We start from the raw sequence: 27,249 nt of genomic DNA, 5'->3' as shown, positions 1-27,249 counted from the left end.
TATATATATATATATTATTCAGATAAATTGCTTGGCAGGATAAATTGTGTCAAATATCTGCCACCGTTGGAGAGGAAGCATGTATAGTGGAAGGTCAATGGAGAACCTGTGTCCCTACTTTCCCTTTACTATTCATAGCTCTGCAATTTGGGGAAAATTACTTATTTTATCTAAGCCTTCATTTCAGCTGCAGAGTCATTTTGTGATTACTGAGATGGTATATATTTACATATTTTACAAACTTTAAAAAGATATTCAAATGTTGATTATGAAATTATAGTCAATTAACAGAAAACACTTATTGAATAAATGAAATGACCTTAATGCTACTTGATCACAGTTTACAACATATGCCCAAGAAACAAAAAGAGATAGGAAGAAAGCTAAGGGAGTGATTTTTCCCTTTTTCTTTATTGAGAAAATAAAAAAAAATTATCATTCTAACTGTCTACTGGAGCTGATCAATGAACCCCACGGGGACAGGATGTTCTAAACTGAGTTGACAAGCTAACGTAGATTAATACTAGCATATAACTTCTTCCACATGGAAATGAAAGGTAGTGAAATTTTTTGGCCCACATGTAATCTGTGGGACTGGGTTGAAACTGGGCAAATTGATGTAATAGATAGCAAATGACTAACTAAACACTTAGGCAAATATGATCTAGAATGGTGGTTCTCAAATATGGCTGTACATTAGAATCACCTGGAAAGCTCTGACATACTCCAGAACGATTAAGTCAGAATGCTGAGGGATGGGACACCAGTCTCACTCACTGCCTCTCAACTGTGGTTTTTCCACTGGCATTTAGGATGATTAATTGTGTGTCTCAATTTGGCTAGGCTATGGTTCCTGTGGTGGTGAAGTTTTTGTGTCAACTTGGCTGGGCCTGGTTGAGTGGCTGGGCAACTGGTGGTAGTTATTCCCCAGGGTGAGATTGGTAATTAACTCCATGGTGGAATCTATTGGAGCAGCTGAGTAGCTGCTTTGGGTATATGGTCTGCTTCCCGTATATAAGTAACAGCTTTGGGAATGGTCTCTAGCTTATGGCACGCTTAAACCTTGCATGTTCAGCAGCCCGCCATGCTCTGCCAATCTTGGGACTTTTAATGGACTTGAATTAATGGCCTGCATGTGGTTTGGTAGCATCGGGATTGTGCCTTGTTACTTGTTGACCTTGGGTTTGTCAGCCATAGCAGCCAGCAGTTGTCTGAGTGAAGAAAAGCCTCTAGCTCCAGTGGGCCAGGAGCAGGAGGCAGAGCTGAAGCCCAAGGTTGAGGGGCTTTCACCAGCTCCTAGAGTCTGGCACTTCGAACTCAGACTTAAAGCCTCTAAATTGTAAGAATAAACTCCTGTTTGTTAAAGCTATCCTATTTGTGGTATATTCCTATCAGAGCAGCACTAGGTAACCAAAACAGTTCCCAATTGTTAGGCTAAACCCTAGTTTAGTTACTGTCGTGGAGTAGTTACATGTGATTATATGAGTTGGCCTTTGGTAGAGCAGGTTACTCTCCATTATGCAATCGAATGTAAGGTAATGAAACAATCAGTTGAAGTCTTGTTAGCACAGAGCGGATTCTAAACCAAATCACTTCTGAGATATGAAAAGACCAGAATAGGCACAGATACACACCCACACCCACACACACTCACAGGGAAGACTGCTGACAGACCTGTCTAGAAGCAAAGAACCCCAAGGATTATGGGCAGACACTAGAACTAGGAAAAAGGCCCAGAGAATGAATCCACATGTGTGAGACCCTGATTTGGACTATCAGCCTCTAAAACTGTGATCAAATGAATTTCTGTTCTTTAACACCATCCCCTTATGGTATTTCTGTTTCAGCAGCACCAGGTAATTAAAACAGTATTTAAATATCTTGAGAGTCAAAACAAACAAGCAAACTTGCTCTGTGTTCACAGGCTACATATGGTCATCTATTTCTCCTTTTCTTCACAACCAAACTCCGTGAAGAGGTTGTCTGCACTGATTGTATGTGGCCCCTGCAACTCACCTCAGTGTGCCTTCCCTCTCATCTCGACAAGGTCACCAATGCCACATCACTAAATCCAGTGGAGGTTTTAGTCTTCCTTTCACCTGAGCTTCTCTGTGAACATCCTTTCTCCCATGGGTTCCATGACATCACACTCTCTGGGTCTTACTCCTGCCTTGCTGGCCTCACTATTGTAGGCTTATACTTCTCCACCTCGTTACTAATGGTAGAGTTCTTGACATTTATGCTGTAATTTCTCATCTCCTGTGAGCTTATAATACTCAGGGAATATCATTAGTAGATCCTGAAAAAAATGGTTTCCATCACCATTTGTGTGTGGTTGATTGTCAAGTTCACTTTTCCCCTGAGTTATGCATACATATAAACTAGCTGCTATTTCACATCTCTATTTGGAAGTCTCAAAGGTATCACAAACTGGAGTAATCCCCTGCTACTCATGCACATAGTTATGTATATTTTCCTTCAAAGTACATATCAAATTTGTAATTATAATATAATTTATATGAGTGTTAGAGCTTCTCCCATCTTAGAGTGTAAGCTCTGTGAGGGCAGAGTCCAGTTATAATTTTACTCACTAGCTCTTCTTCTTTTTCTTGGTAATAAAATTTTATTGCGCTTTTGGTGAAAGTTAGCAAAGATTCCCATTGACAATTTCCATACAGATTATTCAGTGACATTAGTTTCTTCTTCCACAATGTGCCAACATTCTCTTTAATTGTGTTCTGGTTGTTCCATTTCTAGTACTCTAGTTTCCCTGCTCTCTTATCTTCTCATCTTTGCTTCAGAGTAAATGTGGATCTTTTGGCCTCATATAGATTTTTTTTTAGTAGAGCACCATACTTCTGGGTAATATGCTTTATTTTGTATGCCACTCTGCTATTTTACTAAAAAGGTGATCTTAGGCAACAGTTTCCATTCAAGGTTTAAAGAGTGTCTTAGGGTCATAGTCTTAGGGAGTCCTCTGATCTCAACTGGTGCAGTTAGTCTAATCTTTTTTAAGAACTTGAGTTTTTTTTTTTAATATATTTTTCTCCTGTTCTATCCAGGACCATCTACTGTGACTGCAGTTAGAATGGTCTCACTATCACTTCTCATGGTTCTTAACACAATAATAAGTGCTTAACATCTGTTATAATAATAATAATAATAATAATAATAATAATAATAAAATCAAGGGATGAATGAAAGCACAAATGATTTCTGTTATGGGAAATAAAGCCTTCCTAATTTATTTGAGGCAAAATGTAAATATGCACTAAAAGAGAAAAAAATAGATAGATAAATATTTTAAATGTATATGACATGCTATGAGTTGTATATCTAGGTTAAATCATGAGGCTTTAAAAATTACTTCTTTACATTTTATTATAATTTCCCAATTTTTAAAATATGCCAGATCTTGCATTTATAATTATAAAAAGTTAATTAAAAAGAAAAATAAAAAAGGAGTTAATAAGAGTCTACAATGAAGTAATAATAGTATTGGATAGTGTAATTCATCAAGGATTAGAAACATTTAGAAATAGGAAACAAAGAGTAAGGATAAAAAAATGCTTCTCCGTATGGCATATTACTTAGCCTCATTTTTAATTGAAAAAATTCATGATTTGACACAATGAAATCTCCATGATTGAAGACTGTATCAGTCTCACTGGAAAATATTCAAATGTCAATCATAAGGATGTTTCCTATGATGCACAGTAAATGTTGCATCATAGTAAATATTGACAGATTTCCCAAATTATTTAGATAGCTTCCCTCCTCCACTGTCCAAAATTGTTTGAACCAGTGATTTTCAGGTTTGCTTTCTATTTAAATTGGTATTTGGACAGTAAGGTGAAGGTTTTAGATCTGCTGAATGTGTGATTCCTTCTTTAACAGAGGGCAGAGAGTTATCCTCTCATATTTGACAACATGACCCTACTTTCTAGGGATGACCTGATGAAGCAAGAGAAACTATTACTACTAGTTAGAAACTCTATGTATCAAATGTATCAAAACCTTAAATTATTATTTTGAGGCAATATATAACAACACTGAGAACTCTGGTGGTGTACTGCCTAAGGCATTTGACTGCTCACCAGAAGGCTGGTGGTTCAAACCCACCAGTCACTCCTCAGAAGGAAAGTTGGGCAATCTACTTCCCTAGTGATACCACCTTGGAAACCCAAGGATGGCTCTGGGTGGTGGAAACAGTTAACACTTGTCTACTAACCCCAAAGTTTGTGATTCAAATCCACCCATCCAGAAGAAAGGACTGGTGTTCTGTTTCTGTAAAGATTACAGCCAAGAAAACCCTATGGAGCATAGTTCTACTCTGTAACACATAGGGTCAGGATCAACTTGATGGCAACGAGTTTGATTCTGATTTATAGCAACAACAATAGGACACACTAAGCAAACCCATATAACCAATCAATTCAGTTAGTTGTCTAGGGCTTTCCCTATGCTCCTGTCTTATCCTGTAGGGTCACTAGCATGTGCTTTTACTCAACTGCAGAGTTTTGTTTAGAAGAAGCAAGCATTTTGTGACTTTTGCCTCCACATTTTAAAGGCTTGTTGTTGTTGTTGTTATGTGCCGTTGAGTTGGACCTGACTCAAAGTGATCTCTCCTTGGGTTTCTGAGGTGGTATCGCTAAGGATAAGTAGATTGCCCAACCTTCCTTCCAAGGAGTGGCTGGTGAGTTTGAACTGCCAGCCTTCTGGTTAGCAGTCAAGTGCTTTAGGCACTACGCTACCATAGCTCCTTTCCAAGGCTTAGGAGATATCATTTCTTTGTCATGGAGCTTAGTTTTGGGGCTTCAACTGTGTATCTGATTGTGTACTTCAGAGTCACTAAGCTGAAGCAGAGTGCCACAAATATTTAGGCCAGACTACCAACTAAATTCATGACATTACATCATCTTTGTCTTCACCATGCCTGAAAGCAAGAGTATGTTGATCTTCTTTCAGCCAACCACATAGTATAACTTCCCTTTAGGTATTCCTGATAACCTCACTTTGACTTATCTGCCATGCAAAAGAAACTGGCATTTGAGAGAGTCCATTTAAAGGATACACATAAAATATTTATTTCTCAAGGTTCACTGCCTTTCCTTCAGTAATTAAGCTACATCACCCAAAGGCTATATTCTTGGACAACAATATTTTGACCACTCATAGAATGGTTCTCATAGAAATGAATAAATGATTTAAGATAATGTCCTGGCTTTCACCAAATGCTTATATAAGGGGGGGGGGGGGAAGAAACTATATATGAAAGATCTCTATTTATTTTCAATAAAATATGCTTAGGAGGGAGTTATCATATTGCTCATTGTTCCTTTTATAAAGATTTATTGGATATACACAAAATCTTTGTGTTTTAGGATCCAGTATAATGGAATGAAATTTTCATATTGTGGTTTTACGTTTAATGAATCCAAGTACTGGGCCACTGCTACATGAATTTGAGGCTATTTGTTTCATGAGGCACTGGACATGGCCTCCTGACCTGTGGGGTCTTTTTTTTTTTTTTTTAATTATATATGCTTCCTACATTGGGGGGTGGGCAGAAATGAACTGCTTATTTAGACTTTGTATAATGAAGTGGAAATTTGTAAGAATTTCTAATTCTGGAGGTAGTTTCATCATATATGTGAAAAACACATGGTCATTCCTCATTTGAAAGGCCTCCTTGAAGAAAGAAATGCTGCTATGATTTAGATCTACCTACATGCTACTAATGGATTGTCTTTTTAAAGATACCTGACTCTTGACCACAAACTATTTGAAATGAACACAATGATGATGAATATAATCATGGTGGAAAGATTAGCTAAATGGATTTATAATATGTCCCTGGACCTTAATTCTGACCACTGTAGGGATCCTGAGTTTTTCCTTAGATGGATGAAAGCTTATAAACTTATATTCTAACTTTCTAAGAGCCCCCAACTTTTAAAGTCTACAGCAAAGCTGCCTCATAGAAATCTCTGGAATGATGGAAATGTTCTGTGTACTGTCCTAAAGCATAGTCACCAGCCACATGTGATTACAGAGCACTTGAAATGTGGCTAGTGCAACTGAGGACTGAATTTTTAAAATTTTCTTTAATTAGTTAAATTTAAATAGTCACATATGCTTAGTGGTGAAAGTGATTTTGTTGAACAGAACTACTCTATAATAGAATATTTCTAAAGTTATGACAATTCTAGGACTGGAGAGTAAAACTTAATTCCAACATCATATTCTTTAAAAACCAAAAACCAAAACTCATTGCTATCGATTCCGACTCATAGCAGCCCCCTTTGGGTTTTCAGGGTGGTAAATCTTTATGGAAGTAGATTGTCCAGTCTTCCTTCCATGGAGTGACTTGTGGATTTAAACCACCAAACTTCTGGTTAGCAGTCAAATGCCTTAAGCACTATGCCACCAATCTTTAGGATGTAGAAGAAACCACACAAAGCAAAAATAAAAGCTCTCCACAACTACTACCACATTGAAAGTAAGGACCAGGACCCACTAATCTTTACATCCTTCAGTAAGTCTGTACAGTGACTTGCATAGAGAGAACAGTTACACATTTTCACTATCTCATTCTACAGCACTGGGCAGATGCTTAGAATTAAAAGGCAAAGAAATATGGAACACATAAAAAAGAATTGTATAAAATCATAGCCGTCACAGTCATGGCTGGGCTGAGGCCCTAACTATAATCCTGATAACCCACAGGCTCTTTTTCAATAAATCAAAGTATCAACAAATACATAAATGCATATACAAATATAGAAATAACTATTACTCTCACTTAAGCTTTACATAGATGCATATGCTCTGTGTAACTTACTCTTAGACACAGATTTATTTCTAAAATCCCTAGAGGTATCCTTAGGCTCTGGTAATCCACCTCCTGTCATACCTTATTGCTTAATTATAATGATGTATTTAACTTATTTATCACAAGAAAACAATAATCTTTCACTTTTAAAAAGCATGTGTTAACAGTGTTGTTAGATAATACTTCTTAGGAACACAGAGTACAGGAGTTAAGACTATCAAGGAAAGAGAATCACTGATATTGAAATGTCCCTAGAGAAGCTAGAAACGTCTATAAGCATATTTAAAATAAACTGCAGTGGTCCCAAAGCCTTTAATGGAGCTGGGAGAGCTGTTTAATGCACACTATCTTGCAGTAATCGCTGTAGTTTAAAATAGATTTTAATCAAGCACCATCTGCATAATAGGCTGAACAAACAACATAGAACTCCACTTATAACTCTTATCATATAAAGTAAATATTGTAAAATCTTCACCATAGAAACAAGGCATATCACAGCACTATTTTTTGTGTGTGATGGTACTGTTTCTGTAAGTGAAAGTTTTGCTACTCAAATTTATCTCTCTTTTCTTTCTAAACTGTACCATCTAAAAATCCCCTTATGAGAATAAATTCAAATGAGTGTGGAAAGTAAGTCATCTAGTTACTGTGAAATCAGCAAAGCTATAATCTCTCATTTTACAATGAGGTTTATTATTATCTTTAATAATAAGGGTACATTTAATGACTCAAAACATCAATTACAGAAAAACACATATGAAGTGCTATACTTTTGAAATGATTCACAAGTGTGAGGCATTGTTATCTGTCTCATCTTTTTTGAAGCAAATTCATTTTTAAGGCTCCCTGATTCTGCCAAACATAGCTGAGTACTGTTTTTGTGTGAGTTTAGCAAAGTCATTCAGTGGCTTTAAGTGAACAGTTTGGACTATTGACCAGAAAATCACTTTAAATGAAGGGGAAAGGTTAGTTGTAATTATCTCCATCTACTACTTTTACTAGTACAATGAACAAGGAAGACTGAAGAAGAGATGATGTTTTTGAGTTGTGGTGTTGGCAATGAATACTGAAAGTACCATGGACTGCCAAAAGAACGAACAAATTTGTCCTGGAAGAAGTGCAGCCAGAATGTTCCTTGGAAGCGAGAATGGCCAGACTTTGTCTCAATTACTTTGGCCATGTTATCAAAAGGGACTGTTCCTCCAGAGAAGGATATCATGCTTGGTAAAGTGGAGAGTTAGTGAAAAAGAGGAAGGCCTTCAAGGATATGGATTGACACAGTGGCTGCAATGATGGGCTCAGGTATAGCAAGGATTGTGAGGCTGGCACAGGACTGGGCAGTGTTTCCTTCTGTTGCACAGAGGGTCACTATGAGTTAGAGCCAACTCGATGGCACCTAACAACAACAACAGCAGTAATTAGTTCTACTTACCAGTTGTGCTGGATTCAGTTGCTTTTTCTAAATTTCCTTTTGTAGAGCAATACGTTTATTTTATATTCTTCTGGACTGAGGGCTTCTTCATGCAAAGAGTGTCCAATGTTATTGAGGTATGTTCAAATGAAAAAATTCCAGGTGCCTATGCTCACCCTCACTTTTTTTATTTCATGAATTAATTAAGTCTGCTTAGGTCACCTAGGGTGTGTCGAAGAATATAAACTCTTTGAAAATATTCTATCCTAGCACAGCTGAATTACTTGTATGGATTTCAGAACCAATTATTTGGAATCAGGTATGAAAGGTACCAAATATGACAGAAATTTATCATTTCCCCCCAAACTATTTTGTTAGGCTCATTCTTAACTAGTAAGGAATATATATATATATATATATATATATATACACACACATGTACATTACTTTCATTTATTACCACAAGAAAACAACAATCTTTCACTTTAAGCATGTGTTAACAGTGTTGTTAGATAATACTTCTTAGGAACACAGAGTACAGAGTACTGTGTGTGTGTGTATAATATTTATATATATATATACATTTTTTTTAAAATGAGGGAGATATATTAAATCAATTACTGGAGTCTAAGGTATCATACATATTACAATACATGAAGGGGTGAACAGTAGCATAACAAATACAGTTCACTGTGGAAAAAAACAGATTTTGAAATCCCAGTTTTAAATCCCATTGGTAGATAAAGCAGTTTCACATTTGCTTTAACCCTGCTTGATTTCACTTAATGTTTATAGAGACTTGTCTGTTTATCATTTTTAAATTTATTACAGGAATCTTACTGCCTTTAGAACAGTAGCAAATAAAAACTATCTCTAGAGGTTTATTTAATTGTTACACTAGAGACTTATCCTATTTGCCTTAAGAAAAAGGTTGAGGATTTTTCTTTCTTATGATATGGTGGAACACACGCATTGATGAACTGGGAAATCAGAAGGAACTCCTAAAGACAAAGATTAAGTGAAAACAAAAATTCAGAGACATCAACAGGGTACTAGTGCTGGTTTCATCTTGAAAATAGTTTGTTGAATTTGGTGAAATTGAGTCAAAGTGTAGAGCAGACAAAGGCAAAGCCCAGGATTGACCAAAAGTGGGATGTTGAGTACGACAGTTTCCATTGAAGTCAAGACACAAAAGGATTAGACTCTCGTTGCAATGGTAGTAGCATCACATCATGTCCCCTGTATGTGTCCTCCAAGGATCTGCAAGGATGATTGCTCTGACACATAAGGAATGAATGGAGAAGGCTAAAAAAAAAAAAAAGTCTTGCGGTAATTCACAAACAATTGCCAACATTTGTAAGGATATGTAGCCTGAATTCACACTAGTTGGGTGGTCTGAAAAAATTCAAGCCAAGAGATGGTTCAAATTGTAATGGTCCAAGATGCCTGGCAGAAGTAAACACAACTTTACTTTGGAAGAATCCACTTTCAAACTAGGTCTAAAGAAACTCATGTATATAAAATAATAATGAGTATCTGTCCTCATTCCAAAATTATAAAAATAATAAAATAAAATTAAACAAGGCATTAAGGCAAAAACCCTGTACTAACCACAGATAACTGGATCAGATTCCAAAAGACTTCATATATTGGTATTAGCAGAAAGAAGATATAAAACAAATAAATTGAACATGATAGGAGAGATTAAATATATGGGTAAAGAGCAAGCTACTAAAAAAAAAAAAAAAAAAAATGTCCAAGCAGATTTGAAAAAGAATTAAGGCAAATTACAAACATAAAAGAAATTAAAGCCTCAATAGACCAATTTAATTTTAGATTAGAAAGCGCTTAAAAGAGGATAATGAACTGGGAGACAGATATAAATAATCTGGATGTTATACAGAGAGACAAAGAAATGGAAAATGTGAAAGAGAAGAGGGATGGGGGATAAGGATAAGAAAGTCTAACTTATCTAATCAGAATTCAGAATGAGAGGGGAGCAAGAATGGAACAGAAGCAATACCTGAAAAAAAAAAAAATAATGTCTGAAAATTTTTCCAGCACTGATGGAAGAAATCTTAAAGTTCAGGAAAAATGTAAACACATATCACAGAGAAGGCACAGACACCAATGGGAAGGGATGATCTCGAAAAGGGTGGAGTAAAAGCAGATTAATTTTAAAGGAAGAAGTGAGATCAAGAACCTAAATGTAAGAAATAAAACCATAACATTCCTAGAAGAATACATAGAGGTATGGCTTCAGGCCCTAAGTTTTAATAATGGATTTGTAGAGTAACCACCCACAAAACTAACAACAAAAGACAAAACAGACAGAATGGACTTGGTCAAAATTGAATAAAGACTTTAACAACAACAGAGTGAAGAGACAATGGACAGAATCGGAGAAAATTTGGGGAACCACATATCAGATAAAAGTTTAATGTTCAGAATATAAAAATAATTCCTATAAATCAACAATAAAAAGAGAGCCCAATTAAAAAAACAGGCAAAGTATTTGAAAAGACATTTTACTGAAGAAGATATACAAACGACCAATAAGTACATGAAAAGATGCCCAATATCATTAGCTACAAGAGATGTAAATCAAAACCTCAATGAGGTACTACTTCATACCCACTAGAATAAGTATGATTATTTAAAAAAAAAAAAAGAGAGCGAGAGGGAGAGAAAGGAAAACAGTAGGTGTTGGTGAGGTTTTAGAGAAATTAGAACTCTTATCCATTGCTGGTGGATATGCAAAATGGAACAGCCACTGTGGTGAACAGTTTGGCAGTGCCCAAAAAGTTATACAAAGAATTACCATAACCCACTGCCATCAAGTTGATTCTGACTTACAGTGACCCTCATTTAGTTTCCAAGGCAGCAAATCTTTACAGAAGTGGACTGTTCCATTTTCCTTCTCCAGAGCAGCTGGTGGGTTTGAACTTTAAACCTTCTGGTTAGCAGTTAAATGTCTTAGGCACTGTGCCAACAGAGCTCCTTCCTGACAACTCCACTCCCAGATATATACTCAAGGGCCTTGAAAGCAGCAACACAGACACATAGATATCAATGTTCATTGCGTCACTATTCACAACAGACAAAATGTAGAAACAAGTTAAATGGCCATCAACTGATGAATGGATTAACAAAATGTAGTACAAACATACAACAGACTCTTACTCAGCTATGAAGTGAAATGAAGTTCTACTTACACAACATGAATGAATCTTGAAAACATTACGCTGTGTGAAATAAAAAATGCAAAAAATGCAACCACTGCTGTGGAGTCAGATCCAACTCATAGAGGACTTCCCCTTAGGTTTCCAAGGTGGTATATCACTATAGAAATAGATTGCCCAACCTTCCTTCCAAGGAATGGCTGGTGGGTTCGAACCGCCAGCCTTCTGGTTAGCAGTCAAACACCTTAGGCACTATGGCACCAGAGCTCCCTGAGTAAAATTAGTCAACCACAAAAGGACAAATACCATATGTTCTTACATAAAATAACAAGAAAAAGAAAATGTATAAAAACTAAAGTTTATTAGTGGTTACCATGGGAAGGAAGCAGGGGAAAGAGTCACTGTTCAGGAAGCAATAAGTTTTTGTTTAGGATGACAGGAATTTTGGCAAAGATTATAGGTGATGGTTGTACAGCATGATTAATGTCATTTATGTCACTCAATTGTGTACCTGAAAAACATTGAATTGGCAAGTGTTGTGCCTTACATATTTTTAAAACAACAACAATACTAATAAAAGACAGTGAGTCAGTGGACTTCTCAAAAGCAATGACAGGAGTCAAAATTCAATTGAATAGTATCTTATACTATTTTCCAAAATGCTGAATGATGGTAAGTCAATCTAGAATTCCATACCCACCAAAAGTATTTGTAAGTAAATATGTTATCAACAGATCCTCCCAAAAGAAAAACTGAAAGGCATAAGGAAAGTCATATCTGATAAAAGAATTATTAAATAAATGAGAAAATCCAAAAGGAAAAAAAAATTGAATAAAAGAATAAAAATACATTTCATGAGATTTAGTAAATTATAGAAATTATTTAAATTATAATTTTTTAAAAGAATAGTGGCAATAACAGCTCCCAATATAAAGTGGAAGGACTGTGTTTGAAGTTAAAGTATTCTAAGGAGGAGAGTAAAGATATTGATCAATTTTAGACTTTATATATTTGCACACTAAGGATAGCTTAAAGAAGAGAGTGTGTGATTTTTAAACATCATTTAAAAAATGAAATGAAAAAAACAAAAAGAATTTTGAAGAAAGGAAGAACAGAATAAATGAAACACAAGATATTTATAGAATTAACAGAAATCAACATAGGAAAATTTGGAGAAAGAAACCCAAATGCTTTAGTATTTATATTAATGTAAATGAAGTAAATATTTCATTTAAATATGTAAGATTGTCCAGCAATATGCAGTTTATAAAAGACCCATGAAAAACATAAGAATACATCCAAAAGAACAATTGAAATAAAAGAATGGAAAAATATATGCTATGATTCTTTAAAGGAAAAACTGTGCCAAAAATATACTTTCAATGCCAGATACTTTAAGTGTCTTAAAGGGTTTGGTGTATTGCAAGTACTGGATTACTGGATTACAGGATTACAACTATAAGATGGCCAAGTTTTATCTTTGTGTGTTTTACTGTATGTCTTATTTATGACTTAAGGTTGTCAAGACAACTTCATAGCAATCAGAACTATGGGTATTGTTTATAAGCTGAAAAATTATTTTACTAATGTATTTACAATATTTCTGTCAAAACAAATTTATTTCATTTAAGTATTTAGTTAAATAAGCTATAAATAATATATAATTACTTAAAGAGAATATAAAAATGTTAAGAGGGAAGCTTTAAAAGCTTATTTTTCTGGTGTGAGATGAAACGTTCCTTTTTAGTTTACTTGTTAGAAATGATTTAAATGATCTTTTTGAATTAACACTATTTCACAGTTAACTGAAGCTGTTGCAGTACAACCCTCCACATAAATCCTCAGACATAAAGGATAAAAAAAGTTCAGCTTAATGCTTAACTGTGATGTAGAATGAGCATTTTCTTCAGGGGATTAGTCTAGGCATTTAATAAATATAAGTTGAATAAATGAATAGCAGCATTTTGAATTGAGGAGAAGGTGAAGAACAGTGTATAGAACTGAAAAAGATGGGTGGAAAATACTTCAACTAAACATGAACTTGGGAATGTTTATGCAGAGGAGGAAAAAAAAAGCCATTTTAACTGGGGCATGCTCTAGAAATTCATTCTTAAACTCTTTACAAATCCTTCATTCAAGAATATGCCACTACACAAACATTTATATATGGGTGGACAGATGGGTGGACAGGCTGAACTATTAGGTCTGTCTATGCAGGGGTAGTGTGCCCAAGACCATGTATAGGGTGGGCACACAATATTTCTACTAGTGTATTTGTATGTTCTGTAAGAATTCCCAGGTATACAGCAGAGCTGATAAGGGACAAGGTTGTAGTCACTTCTTGGCCACAGCCAACTACCCAGAGGGAGTGAGTAGTTGGACCTGTGGGCTTGGGACCATAGTCACAGGGACATCAAACGCAACTGGTAAAACATACTACACAAAAACATTGTTCCAGATCCTACTTTGGTGAGTAGCGACTGGGATCTTAAAAGCTTGCAAGCCGCCATCTAGATGCAACAATGGGTCTCTCCTTGTCCAGAGAAAACAAGAATGAAGAAAACCAAAGACACATAGAAACAATTAGTCCAAGCAACTGGTACACATGCGATCCTCAGCCTATACAACTACGAGACCAGAAGAATAGATGTGCCCGGCTATCACTGTCAACTGATCTATGTAGGAGATCCTGGATAGTGTGGGAGAACAATGTGGAACAAAACTCAAAATCATTTAAAAAAAAAAAAAAAAAGGGACTAGGTTTGCTGGTCTGATAAAGCCTGATGGAACCACTGAGACTATCGTCCCTACCTGCCCTTCAGGTCTAGAATTGAACCCACTCCCATGCCTTCCAGCCAAATAAAAGACAGGAATATAAGCTGAACATTTACATTAGGTAGATACACTCCTTGGAGAGATCAATCATGGCAGAATAGAAGGGCTGTGTATGTACAGGGAGACAGTTTGGGGGCAGGTGTGCTTAGGAGGGAAGGACACAGGGAAGAGGCAACTATGGGGAGGAAGTGAGAGGGGAGCTGTCACATTGTGGGAAATTGCAGTCAATGTCATGGCACAAAGTATATGGGAGCTGCTGTATGGAAAGTGAATTTGCTTTGTAAAGTTTCCCCAAATCACAATAAAAATTAAAAAAATAAAAGAATATGCCACTACAGAATACACCTTCTTCTATACAATGCTTAACATCATCACTAATGAAGAAGTATACATTATTACATCCCTTAGAGCAATAGACCATGGGGCACCAGAGGGGCAACATTCACATGGAGGAAATGCAGGACAAACAGGAGTGCATAACTATGAGGGGCACAGGGGAAGGTTACTGGGCAGGGAGGGGAGGAGACTGGGTTAGGGTTGGGCATGGTAAATGGGGAGTGAAACTAAATGTACATGTAACATTGAATGTAAAACTAACTCTTAAAATAAAAAATAAAAATAAGAAAATTAAAAAAAATAAGAAGTATACATTATTTTGAGATTGGCTATTGAGTGATTGGAACTTCTTGAGTTGTATCCAGTTATTCAATCAAACACTAATCTAGGTAAACATCTACAGGAGCTCTGGTATCGTAGTGCCTAAGGCACTTGACTGCTAACCAGAAGGCTGGCGGTTCAAACCCACCAGCCACTCCTCGGAAGGAAGGTTGGGCAATCTACTTCCGTAGTGATACCGCCTTGGAAACCCAAGGAGGGGTCACTATGAGTCGGGTCCAACTCAATGGCAAATAAAAACAACAGCAACATTAACATCTACATTCAGTTGACTCTAAGTAAAGGGTATTAGTCTCAATAATGTGAGTAAGCCTTATTCAATCAGTTGAAAAGCCATCAAAGCAAAACTGAGGTTTCCTGAGGAAAAAGAAACACACTGGCTCAAGGGTATAACTACTACCTGAGTTTCCAGCCTGCTGGCCTGCCCTACAAATTTTGGATTTGCCAAATGCACCCCTTACCCCCCTCATCATATGAACCAATTTCTTGACATGAATCCCTTTATACATAGATAATAAAGAGCTCTGGTGGTACAGTGCCTAAGGCATTTGAGCACTAACCAGAAGTCTGGTGGTTCAATCCCGCCAGCCACTCCACAGACGGAAGATGGGGCAATCTACTTGGTGTGAAGATTTACTGCCTCAGAAACACAATGGGGGTCTCCATGAGTTAGAATCAACTCAATGGCAGGGTTTTTTTGTTTTAATTGTTGTTGTTATTTGTTTTAATAGACAGACAGATAGATAGATTCTACTGGTTCTGTTTCTCTGGAGAAACTGACTAATATAGACACTGGCAAAGTTTCACATCAGCTTGGAAGCTTATGACATAAAAATTCATGCCTCAGAAAAAGTATAAGCTATGGACCTTGGAGGTCAATAGCAAATGGCTGAATCTATGAATGTTCATTCTATGAACTCCAGGTTTCTACCCACTTTTCTACTTATATGGTGCAACCAAACCAAAAACCAAACTCACTGCTGTTGAGTTGGATCCGACTCATAGTGACTCCTCGTTGTTTTCGAGGTGGTATCACTATGGAAGTGCATTGTCTAACCTTCCTTCCGAGCAGTGGCTAGTGGGTTTGAAGCACCAGCCTTCTGGTTAGCAGGCAAATGCCTTAGGCACTGTATCACCAGAGCTCCCTATATAATGTGAAGTAGGTGAAAAATGTTATTGTGACTAAGAATAATCCTGTAAAAATTTACTGTCAGAAGATGCTACTAATTTTGCATTTAATTTCCTGAAATGTCAGCAATGAATACTGATAAAGATACAATCCAGATGCACAAATTGATCTTTACTATGAGAAGGGTATTCATTTTTTCCCCCTACAATACAGTATATGTCATCTACATTTAGGAAATTAATTAGAATTATCCACACATAATCCAATATCTAAATCATTGGCCACAAACAAAATTCTTAGTGCAGTAGTCCCTCCCCCCACCTTATCTGCAGGGGATAGTTTCTAAGACCCCTTGGGTGCCTGAAACCACGGATAGTACTGAACCCTATGTATATATATTTTTCCTGTACATACCTACGGGTACCTATGGAGGGTGTCCCGAATAGGCAGCATTAACCAGTTGGACACCAGTCGGTAGGGTGCAGCATAGTCGCTCACCCAATTGTGTTTTCCAGCAAAGGATTGAGGAAGCCGGCTCCATGGTGGAGCTGGATGACAGCGTGAGATTTCATCACGCTATTCAGAACGTCATGCAATTCAAGTATTTTCAGACCATGGTTGACACTCGTGGGTAGCTGAAACCATGCACAGCAAAACCGCAGCTAGCGTGGACCTACTGTATATACGTTTAAGTCCAGTTGACAGCTGCCATTAGAATAATCCATATATTCTTAAGAATATTATTTCATTCTCTAAATGCTCAGCTAAAAGCTAGGATTTCACTAGCTTTTACAATAAATGATTTATATAATATCAACAAATAGCTTCCTGCCTAGTTACCTTGACCCAATGGGATGCTGGCTCACTGCCAGCAGGGAGAGACTGAGGGTGGAGGGCGTCAGCACAGGAAGTCAGGTTTGGTTTCGTAGATTTATCTTTCCCATAAGGCTAAATAAATCAATGAATCACTGTTTATATGGACTTTAAAATAATGAGGGTAGCTATTGGAAAGCTACCTATATTGATCAGAATACAACAGTGTTGCCTTTGTTAGCATGCTGATGGTATAATTTTCCAAAAGCAAAATTCTCACGAAAGTGAGAAGAAAGCCAAGTGGCTGACATGCCAGTGACTGTTCATTAGAAGATTCAAACAAACAAAACCAAGAAGAAGAAAAAAAGGAGGATGACTATGAAGTACTTATGTCACCATGAATGTTTTTCACAGTAATAGGCTCAAGAGTCTTTCTCACTGGGGCAACTTTTGAAGATGCTTGATTGGTAATTAAGGCAACAATAAGATTATTTTGGTGTTTTTGAATAAGAGAGTACTCAGTTTTGGTTCAGTCATTTTCATTTAAAAAGCTGCCTCTAGCACATTAAGGAACTAACTACCTTCCACAACTATTTTTCTAGTTTAAGAACATGTAAGACTTTTCGTCTCATCCAAATAATGTTTAAACATGGCACAGTTGGTGACACTATTGGTGACACAGACTGATGACAGCCATATTGTCATGAGTACAAAATAAATGCAATGAACATCTAGGCTGCTGTTTCTAGAAATCACTCATCTGATATCCCGGGCCCCTGGTTTCTTCATTCTCAATATGAAATAGTTGGATTAGGCAATCTCAAAGATTTCATCTAACCATAACATTTATACATACATGCACACACAGAGATGAATCACTGCAGCTCTGGAATGTGGCTTTCTTTATAACTCATGGTTTTGGAAATGGATAGTGGTAATGTTTGAATAACAGGATGAATGTAGTTAATGCCACTGAGTTGTGCATGGAAAAATGTTGAATTGGCAAATATTCTGTTTTATATATATATTTACATATATATATATATATATATATATATATAAAACATAAAAAAAAAGTTCACATGTTTAAACTGAAGTAAAGTAAGACTTTTTTTGAATGGTAAGTTTGATGTTTGATGATCAGTCCTAAAAATTGTATATTATTCACTATATACATTTTGTGGGTGCAGACTACTTTTATGCTTACTGTATCTATATTTAAAGGACTCATTGTAGATTTAAAAGTGTAATTTGGTAAGCAGGTGGTTTAGTCCATTCTGCTTGTAATCTCATTCTTCACTGAAAAAGAGTATTCTCTATGTCCCCACCAACGTTTCTTATTTGGATGCATAAATTTAAAACTCATACACCCTATAATTCAAGAAAGGTGCCACAGGATAATTTTTTCAGCAACTGGCTGTTACTACAGGTCCTGCAAATACCCAGCCGTACCTTAGAAGTGTCATCTCCTTCATCTTCATGCACCGAGCTGGATGGGGAAGGAGTTGCAGACTTGCTTCCGGGTGGAGAAGGTGAGTTGTGGGGAACATTGCTCCCTCCCATATTCAAGCCAAGTTGGGCACTGAGCTGAGATTGGTTAATAGTGGTCAGCTGACCATGTGGCATCATCCCAGACTGCTGCCTGACATCTGCAGGCTGACCCCGAGGTCTCATGGCTGCCATCTGAGGGTGAGCACTATACTGAGTTCCTTCAGGATTCCGAATATCTTGCATCTACAAAAAAGGAAATTGGAAAGGAATAGTTTTCATAAATAAGTATGTTTCTGGGAAGTTTTTTTTTTCCCCCTGAATTCTTTAGACTGCAGGATGTCCTGCTGAACTACACACATTTTTTTCTGAGGTAAAATAATCTTTACATTATATACCAATGCAGGTGCCGTTACCAAAAGAATAGAATTTGAGCATTAATTTAGCATCACATTGCATTACCCACAACCTGATTTATTAATAGTCTTTCAGTAGGAATCCAGTGTAAACATACATCATTTATAGATTTATATGGTGTAAATTTCCAAATATTGATGCTTATTAGAGTGCCTAGGAAAGTTAGAGTGCCTAGGAGCTATGGTAGCATAGTACCTAAGGCACTTCACTGCTAATCAGAAGGCTGGCGGTTCAAACCCACCAGCCACTCTTTGGAAGGAAGGTTGGGCAATCTACTTCCGAAGTGATACTGCCTTGGCAACCCAAGGAGGGGTCACTATGAGTCGGGGCCGACTCGACGACAAACAACAACAACAGGAAAGTTATACAGTTATTAGTGATTATAGCATTCACAACAATTCATTAAACCCTATTTCTTTTATTTTTATCATTTAAGAAAGGTTTTGGGAGATAATAAGTGTTCTATGGTTCTCAGTTTAATTCTAGATAGTCTAGTACTGACGACAATGATCTATTATCTCATCACACTTACAGGCTGGTATTAACCAATTGAGTAATTGACTATTGAAATGATTTGCCTGCACAGTCAGATTTGAAAGTAAAGCTCTAAAGTTTCAAGGTTGCCATATTAATCCATTATGCTATCTGGGTCACTGCTTTTTAGCCTTAATGAGACTCACTCTTGTAATTCAAGCAATGAATTTCATCTCTGTAAGGATTAGAATTAAAAGCATTGGGGGATGAAGCTCTTAATGTATCTAAGGGTCAGATGTGTTGTCTAAGAGCAGTATGGTGGATTTCACTTAACATTTCCCTAGCATTTTCAAATTTAAAATAACGGGACTATTTAGCAGTGCTTCCAGAAGCAACTCAGTTTCCTCACTCTGAAGAGGCTTGGAGAATCAAGCAAGGAAAGAGTGTTTAAAAGAGGAGAAAGAAGAAAAAAAAAAAAAAAAGACAAAAGTGAAATATGGAATGGTGGTGAACTGACATTTTGGAATGAAAAATAAAATTAATATGGTTATCGTAACCTGTTTAATTAAAAAAAAAAAATTTACAAGGTCTCAGATTTGCCCAGTAATTGCCTGCCTGCAAATGTCACTGTGACGTGAAAATATTGTGAAGGCCAATTAAGCAACCTAATCATAGGCTTTGGTAGGCAGTGGAGGGGGAACAAAATCAAAATCATTTTCTACCAATGCTCTCTTGTCATTTTACCAATCTAGTTAGATCCATCTGAAATTGAAATTATGGCTGGTCAGGGTCCCAGTGTTTGCCTTGAGTTACTTGATTAGGTTTTCTACCTGTACCATAAATTCTTGTATCATTCTTGTACTATGTTTTTGTGTTAGTCATTCTCACCACTTTTCCAATAATTGCTGTTGCTCCTTCTTTTCAGACTCAGTTCCAGGCAGCCTAAGCTCTGGGCTCTTTTCCATTAAGACTGAGGCTGCTTCCATGATTTTATATCTGCTGCTTTGCTAGTCTGAGCTGTATCTATACCTAATCCAGATTGAATTCCTCTAACTTTTTAGAGATAGCTCATTATTTTCCTTTTTATGAAGTCCCTCAATAAGTAATTATTACTATTCAGTGATACATGTTAGAGCTGTAAGGGCACTAAGGCACACTCTTAGTCCCTGGGACAGGAAACTTAGGTGCAGGCCATTGTAAAAGCATGTCAAATATTTGTTGAATAAATATATAAATGAATGAATAAAGCCCAGAGATTTAGTGACTTGAAAAAAATCACAGAGCTTGAGATAAAATATGCCTCTCTCAAATTCAGTCTTAGGTACTCGCCTCTTATTAAACAGCCAGTTCAACATTTTAAGTATGCTAATAGAGAAAAATAGTTATTTAAAGATAATTCAAAATGTTCTTTCAAATGTTGTATATGTAAATTAATGATTGTTTTCATGGGGTGTATTCATGTTGTCCTAGTCATAGTGACTAAAACAGTTCTTGTCCCTTCTTAGCTGTTCATAGAGCAGTACCTGGGTGGTACAAATGTTAAGGCTCTCAGCTCCTCACCAAAAGTTTGCAGGTTCAAGTCTAGCCAGAGGCTCCTTGGAAGAAGGCCTGGTGCTGTACTTCCCAGAAATCAGCCATTGAATACCCTGTGGAGCACGTTCCACTCTACACATGGGGTCACCATAAGTCAGGGTAAACTGGCTCGTAACTGGTTAGCTGTTTATATTGTTGTTTGTTGTTGTTATATGCCGTCGAGTCAGACCCGACTCATAGCGACCCCTCCTTGGGTTTCCGAGGCAGTATCACTATGGAAGTAGATTGCCCCATCTTCCTTCTGAGGAGTGGCTGGTGGGTTTGAACCACCAGCCTTCTGGTTAGCAGTCAAGTGCCTTAGCTGTTTATAGAACATCTAAACATCTGATCTTTAGAAATAGCACAGGTTTTCACAAATATCCTTAAAGTTGTGCCATCAACAGTAGTAGCTGTTAGCTGCTGTTGAGTCAGTTCTGACTCACAATGACCCCATACACAACAGAATAAAACACTGCCTGGTTCTTCACCACCCTCACAAACATTGCTATGTTTGAGCCTGCTGTTGCAGCCACTGGGTCAATCCATCTCATTGAGGGTCTTTTTTTCACTGGCCCACTGCTTTACCAAGCATGATGTACTTCTCCAGGGACTGATCCCTCTTGATCACATGCTCAAAGACATGAGATAAAGTCTCACAATCCTGCCTTCTAAGGAGTATTCTGGCTGCACCTCTTCCAAAACTGATTTTTTTTTTTCTTCTGGCAGTTCATTGTATATTCAATGTTCTTTATCAATACCACAGTTCAAATGCATTAATTATTCTTTGGTCTTGCTTATTCATTCTCCAGCTTTCTTATGCATATGAGGTGAATGAAAATACCATGGCTTGGAACAGGTTCACCTGAGCCCTCAAGGTGACGTCTTTGTTTTCTAACACTTTAAAGAAGTCTTTTGCAGCAGATTTACCCAATGCAATAAGATGTCTGATTTCTTGACTGCTGCTTCCATGGGTGTTAATTGTGTATTCAAGTAAAATGAAATTCTTGACAACTTCTTTATTTTCTCCCTTTATCATGGTTGGTTGCTTATTGGTCCAATTATGAGGACTTCTGTTTTCTTTATGTTGAGGTGTTATCCATATTGAAAGTTGTAATCTTTGATCTTCATCAGTAACTGCTTCAAGTCCTCATCAGTTTCAGCGAGCAAGGTTATGTCATCTGCATATCACAGATTGTTAATGAGTCTTCCTCCATTCCTGATGCCATGTTCTTCTTTATTTAGTCCAGTTTCTTGGATCATTTGCTCAGCATACAGATTGAATAAGAATGGTGAAAGGATACAACCTTGATGCTCACCTTTCCTGATTTTAAACCATGTAGAATCCCCTTGGTCTATGTACAGTTTTCTCATGAGCACAATTAAGTGTTCTGGAATTTCCATTCTTCACAATGTTATCCATAATTTGTTATGATCCACAGTCAAATGCCTTTGCATAGTCAACAAAACACAGGTAAACATCTTTCTGGTATTCTCTATTTTCAGCCAAGGTCCATCTGGTATCAGTAATGATATTATTTGTTCCATGTCCTCTTCTGAGTCAGGTTTGAATTTCTGGTGTTCTCTGTCAATGCACTACTGAAACAGTTTTTGAATTATCTTCAGTAAAATTTTATTTATGTGTGATATTGATACTGGTCAATAATTTCCACATTCTATTTGATCACCTTTCTTTGGAATGGATACAAATATGGATCTCTTCCAGTCAGCTGTCCAGGTAACTGTCTTCCATAGATCTTCCACAGATGACTTTCATAGCTGTCTTGACATCGATGAGTGAGCACTTCCAACATTGCTTTCATTTGTTGAAACATCTCAGTGGGTATTCTGTCCATTCCTGGAGTCTGGGTTTTCACCAATGCCCTCAGTGCATCTTTGCACTTTGCAGATATCAATGGTATCTTCAGTACCATTGGTTCTTGATCATATGTTACCTCCTGAAATTGTGGAACATTCACCAATTCTTTTAGGTACAGTAACCCTGTATTCCTTCCATCCTATTTTGATGATTCCTGCATTGTTCAATATGTTGTGACTCAAGGCTTGAATTTAGTTCTTTCAAGCTTGAGAAATGTTGATCATGTTTTTCCCTTTTGGTTTCTAAGTCCAGGTCTTTGAATATTTTGTTAAAATACTTTATTTCATTTTCTGGACCCACTGTTTGAAATCTTCTGTTCAACTCTTTTACTTCATCACTTCTTCCATTTGCTGTAACTACTCTATGATCAAGAGTGAGTTTCAAAGTCTCTTTGACATCCGCTTTAGTTTCTTCTTTCTTTCCAGTATGCTAATGACCTTTTGCTTTCTTTATGTATGATACCCTTGATGCCATCTCACAATTCATCTGGTCTTTGGTCATTAGTGTTCAATGCATCAAAGCTATTTGAGATGGTCTCTAAATTCAGATGGTCATACTTTGGCTCTATTAGACTTTTAAAAAAATTCTTGAGCTTCAACTTTAAAATTGCATATGAGCAATTGGTGGTATGTTCAGCAATTGCCCCATGGCCTTGTTCTGACTGATAATATTAAACTTAAGGAGCTCTGGTGGTGTAGTTCCTAAAAGCATTTGACTGCTAACCAGAAGGCTGGCAGTTCAAACCCACCAGCTGCTCTGCAGAAAGAAGATGGAGCAATCTACTTCGTAAAGGTTTACTGCCTCAGAAACCCAGTGGGGGTTGCTATGAGTTGGAATCAACTCAATGACAGTGAGTTTGGTTTTTTGAGTTTTATTGTCTCTTTCTACAGATTTAGTTGATTTTATTTCTGTGTATTCCACTCCTCAGAAGGAAGGTTGGGCAATCTACTTCCGTAGTGATACTGCCTCGGAAACCCAAGGAGGGGTTGCTATGAGTTGGGTCTGACTTGGCAGCACATAACAACATTCCATATGACAAGATCAATGTGTACAGTCACCATTTATGTTGTTGGAAAGAGGTATTTCTGATGAATATGTCATTGTCGTTGTTATGTGCCATGGAGTTGGACCCAACTCAGCGACCTCTCCTTGGGTTTCTGAGGCAGTATCACTATGGAAATAGATTGCTCAACCTTTCTTCTGAGGAGTGGCTGGTGGATTTGAACTGCTAGCCTGCTGGTTTGCAGTCAAGTGCCATAGGCACTATGCTACAAGAGCTCCTGAATATGTCATTAGTCTTACAAAATTCTATCATGCGAACTCCAACATTGTTTCTCTCACCAAGACCATATTTTCCAAATACTGATCCTTCTTCTTTTTTCCCAACTTTGGCATTCTAATCACCAGTAATAATCAATGCATTTTGATTGCATGTTAGATCAATTTCAGACTGGAGATGTTAGTAAAAATCTTCTATTTCTTCATTTTTGGCAATAGTGGTTGCTGCATAAATTTGAATACTAGTCCTATTAACTGGTCTTCCCTGTAGGCATATAGAGATATTATCCTATCACTGACAGCATTTTACTTCAGGAATGATCTTGAAATGTTCTTTTTGACAATGAATTTGATGTTGTTCTTCAATGTGTCATTCCCAGCAGAGTAGACCATATGAATGCCTAATTCAAAATGGCCAATACCAGTCCATCTGAGCTCAGTAATGCCTTGGATATAGATCTTCAAGCATTTCATTTTTGACACTTCCAATTTTCCTCAATTCAGAATTTGTACATTCCATTTTCCAGTTTCTAGTGGATGTTTGCAACTGTTGCTTCTTATTTACAATTGTGCCATATCAGCCAATGTAGGTCCAGAAAGCTTTACTCCATCCACATAATTAAGGTCAACTCTATTTTGAAGAGGCAGCTCTTCCCCAGTCTTATTTGGAGTGCCTTCCAACCTGAGGGGCTCATTTTCTGGCAATGTATCAGCCAATGTTCTGTGGCTATTCATAAGCCAACTATTCACTAGCCACCTTTTTCCGAAGTAGATCACCAAGGGCTTCTTCCTAGTCAGTCTCAGTCTGGAAGCTCTGCTGAAACCTGTTCACCACTGATAATCCGTCATTGCAACACTGGTGGCATAGCTTTTAGCATCACAGCAACAATGCAAGTCACCACAGTAGGGCAAACTGACAGATGAGTGGTGGGAACACGAGTGTTGTTACTAACAGAAGGTACTATAAAAGAACAGGACCAATATTAGAAATACAAAGAAAAGGCATATTATATACCAAGTACTTTACAGGCCTACTAACTAATGCTCTGAGTTCTTACTGTGTTTTATCAGACTTTTAGCACATAAACAACTCTTTCATCATAAGCTTGAAGGAATAGAGCTGAGGTCCTATGTGTGGCAGCCTCCTCTCATAGTACATGTCCTAACACTTATCTTTGTAGGATTCAGAATACAAGACCTGCAAATTAGAAGTATTTACTAGCAAAACAAACAAACAAACAAAAACCCTTTAAATTATTGACTCAAAAGTATTTAATTGACATTTTTACTTCTAATTTATATAATCAATTTCAATTCTGACCAAGTTACAAAGCATGTATAGCTTGTAACATATGTTTGTTTTTATCCATTTTTTTTCTTATTATTTTTTTTTTTTTCGTGTGATAAAATGGCTAAATTGGCTAAAATGGCAAATTTTATGTCAGATATATTTTAAGTATACAACACAGTGGCATTAATTACATTAACAATACTGTGCAATCTTCTCCACTATATATTGTCCCAAATTTTTCAAACTCTGTGCCCCTTAAGAAATATCTTTCCCTTCTCCTCTCCCCCAGACCCTAGTAGCCTCTAATCTACTTTGGGAACAATCTGATTTGAGCTCAGTTTTCTTCCCACCCTCTCAGTAATCTCATGGTTTTAACATGGCATTGAAGAGGATGATTTCTAAACAGATGACATTACATACAGAATTTCCAGTTTATAACCACTATCAAAAGTCTTTCAAAGCCTAAAACAAACTCACTATCTCTTTCATGGCTTTGGTTTGGTTTGGTTGTTTTTCATGTTAATTTGCATTCACACTCTAATCCCAGAAGTAGAAGGAGGTAGGAATGGCTAAGTAGGGGTGAAGAATCACTTTAGGTAAGGGCAATTCAGTAATCAATAGGGCACCTATGTCTTTCAACAGACTCATCATTAGTTCAAAGTATCTTGTTGCCAGTGCTGTTAGGCCAGGCAAGTGGCAGCTTTGACAAGTTCTCTGTGTGGAAGGTGGCAAGCACAAATTAGAGCACATGCTAGTCTCTTTAGCCCTCACATGCACTTTGTTCAGAGTCAGATCTTGACATCCATGGTGACATTTCAGAATTAGGAGGAGTATTCCCATTTTGTCTTGCTTTCATAGGAGGCACTTTAGTATTAATCACCAGCTGATGTACAAGCTGGGGAAAAGTAAGTGCATGGAGTCTGTTTACTGAAAGGTAAAAATTAGTTAGCTCATGCAGGTAAGCTGATACTTTGATTACTACTTTTCTTCTAGAAAAATATCAACTGACTACAGATCCTTAATGTCAAATACAAAACCTGGACTTGCAAAACATTATATGCTGTTAATCTCCCATATTTTAAGTTTATTTTGAATAATTCACTTAAATTATGCTTTAGTGCCTGTTCTCTCTGATTCTTCTCTACTCTTTTGCCAGCTTGTCTTCTTCCTACAACTTCTCAACCTTAAATGCTTCTCTAGCATTCTGTTTTCAGTCACATTTCTTCCACCAAACTAAGCTACATCATAGCTTTACTAATGGGGAAACTTCCAAATGAAAATTTACAGTTCAGAACTAAACTCCAGGCCTAACTTTACAACTGCTCAACTACTTGCTAGAGAGCACTACATGGATATCCCATCTGCTAGAAACTGAACAAATTTTCTTCTTTTTCAAACCTATCTTTTCCTGTATACACATATTTCCTATTGATGTTCAATTTTTCTGCTACTTCTACTCAATTGTTCCTTGTGTGTTCTGATGAGTCTACTATAAAATATCTCCTACATCTGCCTTCCCTTTCATTCCCACACCTATTTATCTATTTAAGGACTTCATTACCTCTTCATTTTTAATAGTTACTTAACTATTCTTCCCCAAAGAATCTCTTAACATCTTCCTGAAGAGTATAGTAAAACTGAGCTCTGTGAGCCATCATTCTAAAACTTTTCAGTAATATCTGCCTATCAAATTGAATCCAAAAACATCAGCATGATATTAACCAACTAAAAACCAACTCATTGCCATCGAGTCAATTCCAACTCACAGCAACCCCTACTGGGTTTCCAAGGTGGTAAATCTTTATGGAAGTAGATTGCCCTGCCTTCCTTCTGCAGAGTGGCTAGTGGGTTTGAACTACCAACCTTCTGCTAAAGTCAAATGCCTTAGGTACTATGCCACCAGAGCATGATATTGTTGTTGTTATGTGCCATCAAGTTGGACCTGACTCATAGTGACCCCTCCTTGGGTTTCC

The 27,249-nt window shown here is 37.0% G+C and overlaps 1 protein-coding gene across 1 annotated transcript in view; it reads right to left on the bottom strand.

The window, feature by feature from the left end:
• TOX (thymocyte selection associated high mobility group box) overlaps positions 1-27,249 on the bottom strand; it is a 433,752-nt gene that overhangs the window by 59,277 nt on the left and 347,226 nt on the right. Inside the window, exon 4 of the mRNA XM_007939482.2 lies at positions 18,333-18,614. Within this exon, the coding sequence (XP_007937673.1) occupies positions 18,333-18,614 (282 nt within the window). The remainder of the gene's footprint in view (positions 1-18,332; positions 18,615-27,249) is intronic.

This window comes from Orycteropus afer, unplaced genomic scaffold (genome assembly GCF_000298275.1).
Source record: "Orycteropus afer afer isolate SDZICR_OR568_19922 unplaced genomic scaffold, OryAfe1.0 scaffold00060, whole genome shotgun sequence".
NCBI classification, from domain to species: domain Eukaryota; kingdom Metazoa; phylum Chordata; class Mammalia; order Tubulidentata; family Orycteropodidae; genus Orycteropus; species Orycteropus afer.
The sequence above is the reverse complement of the archived record's forward strand: the minus strand, read 5'-3'. Positions and strand labels throughout refer to the sequence as shown.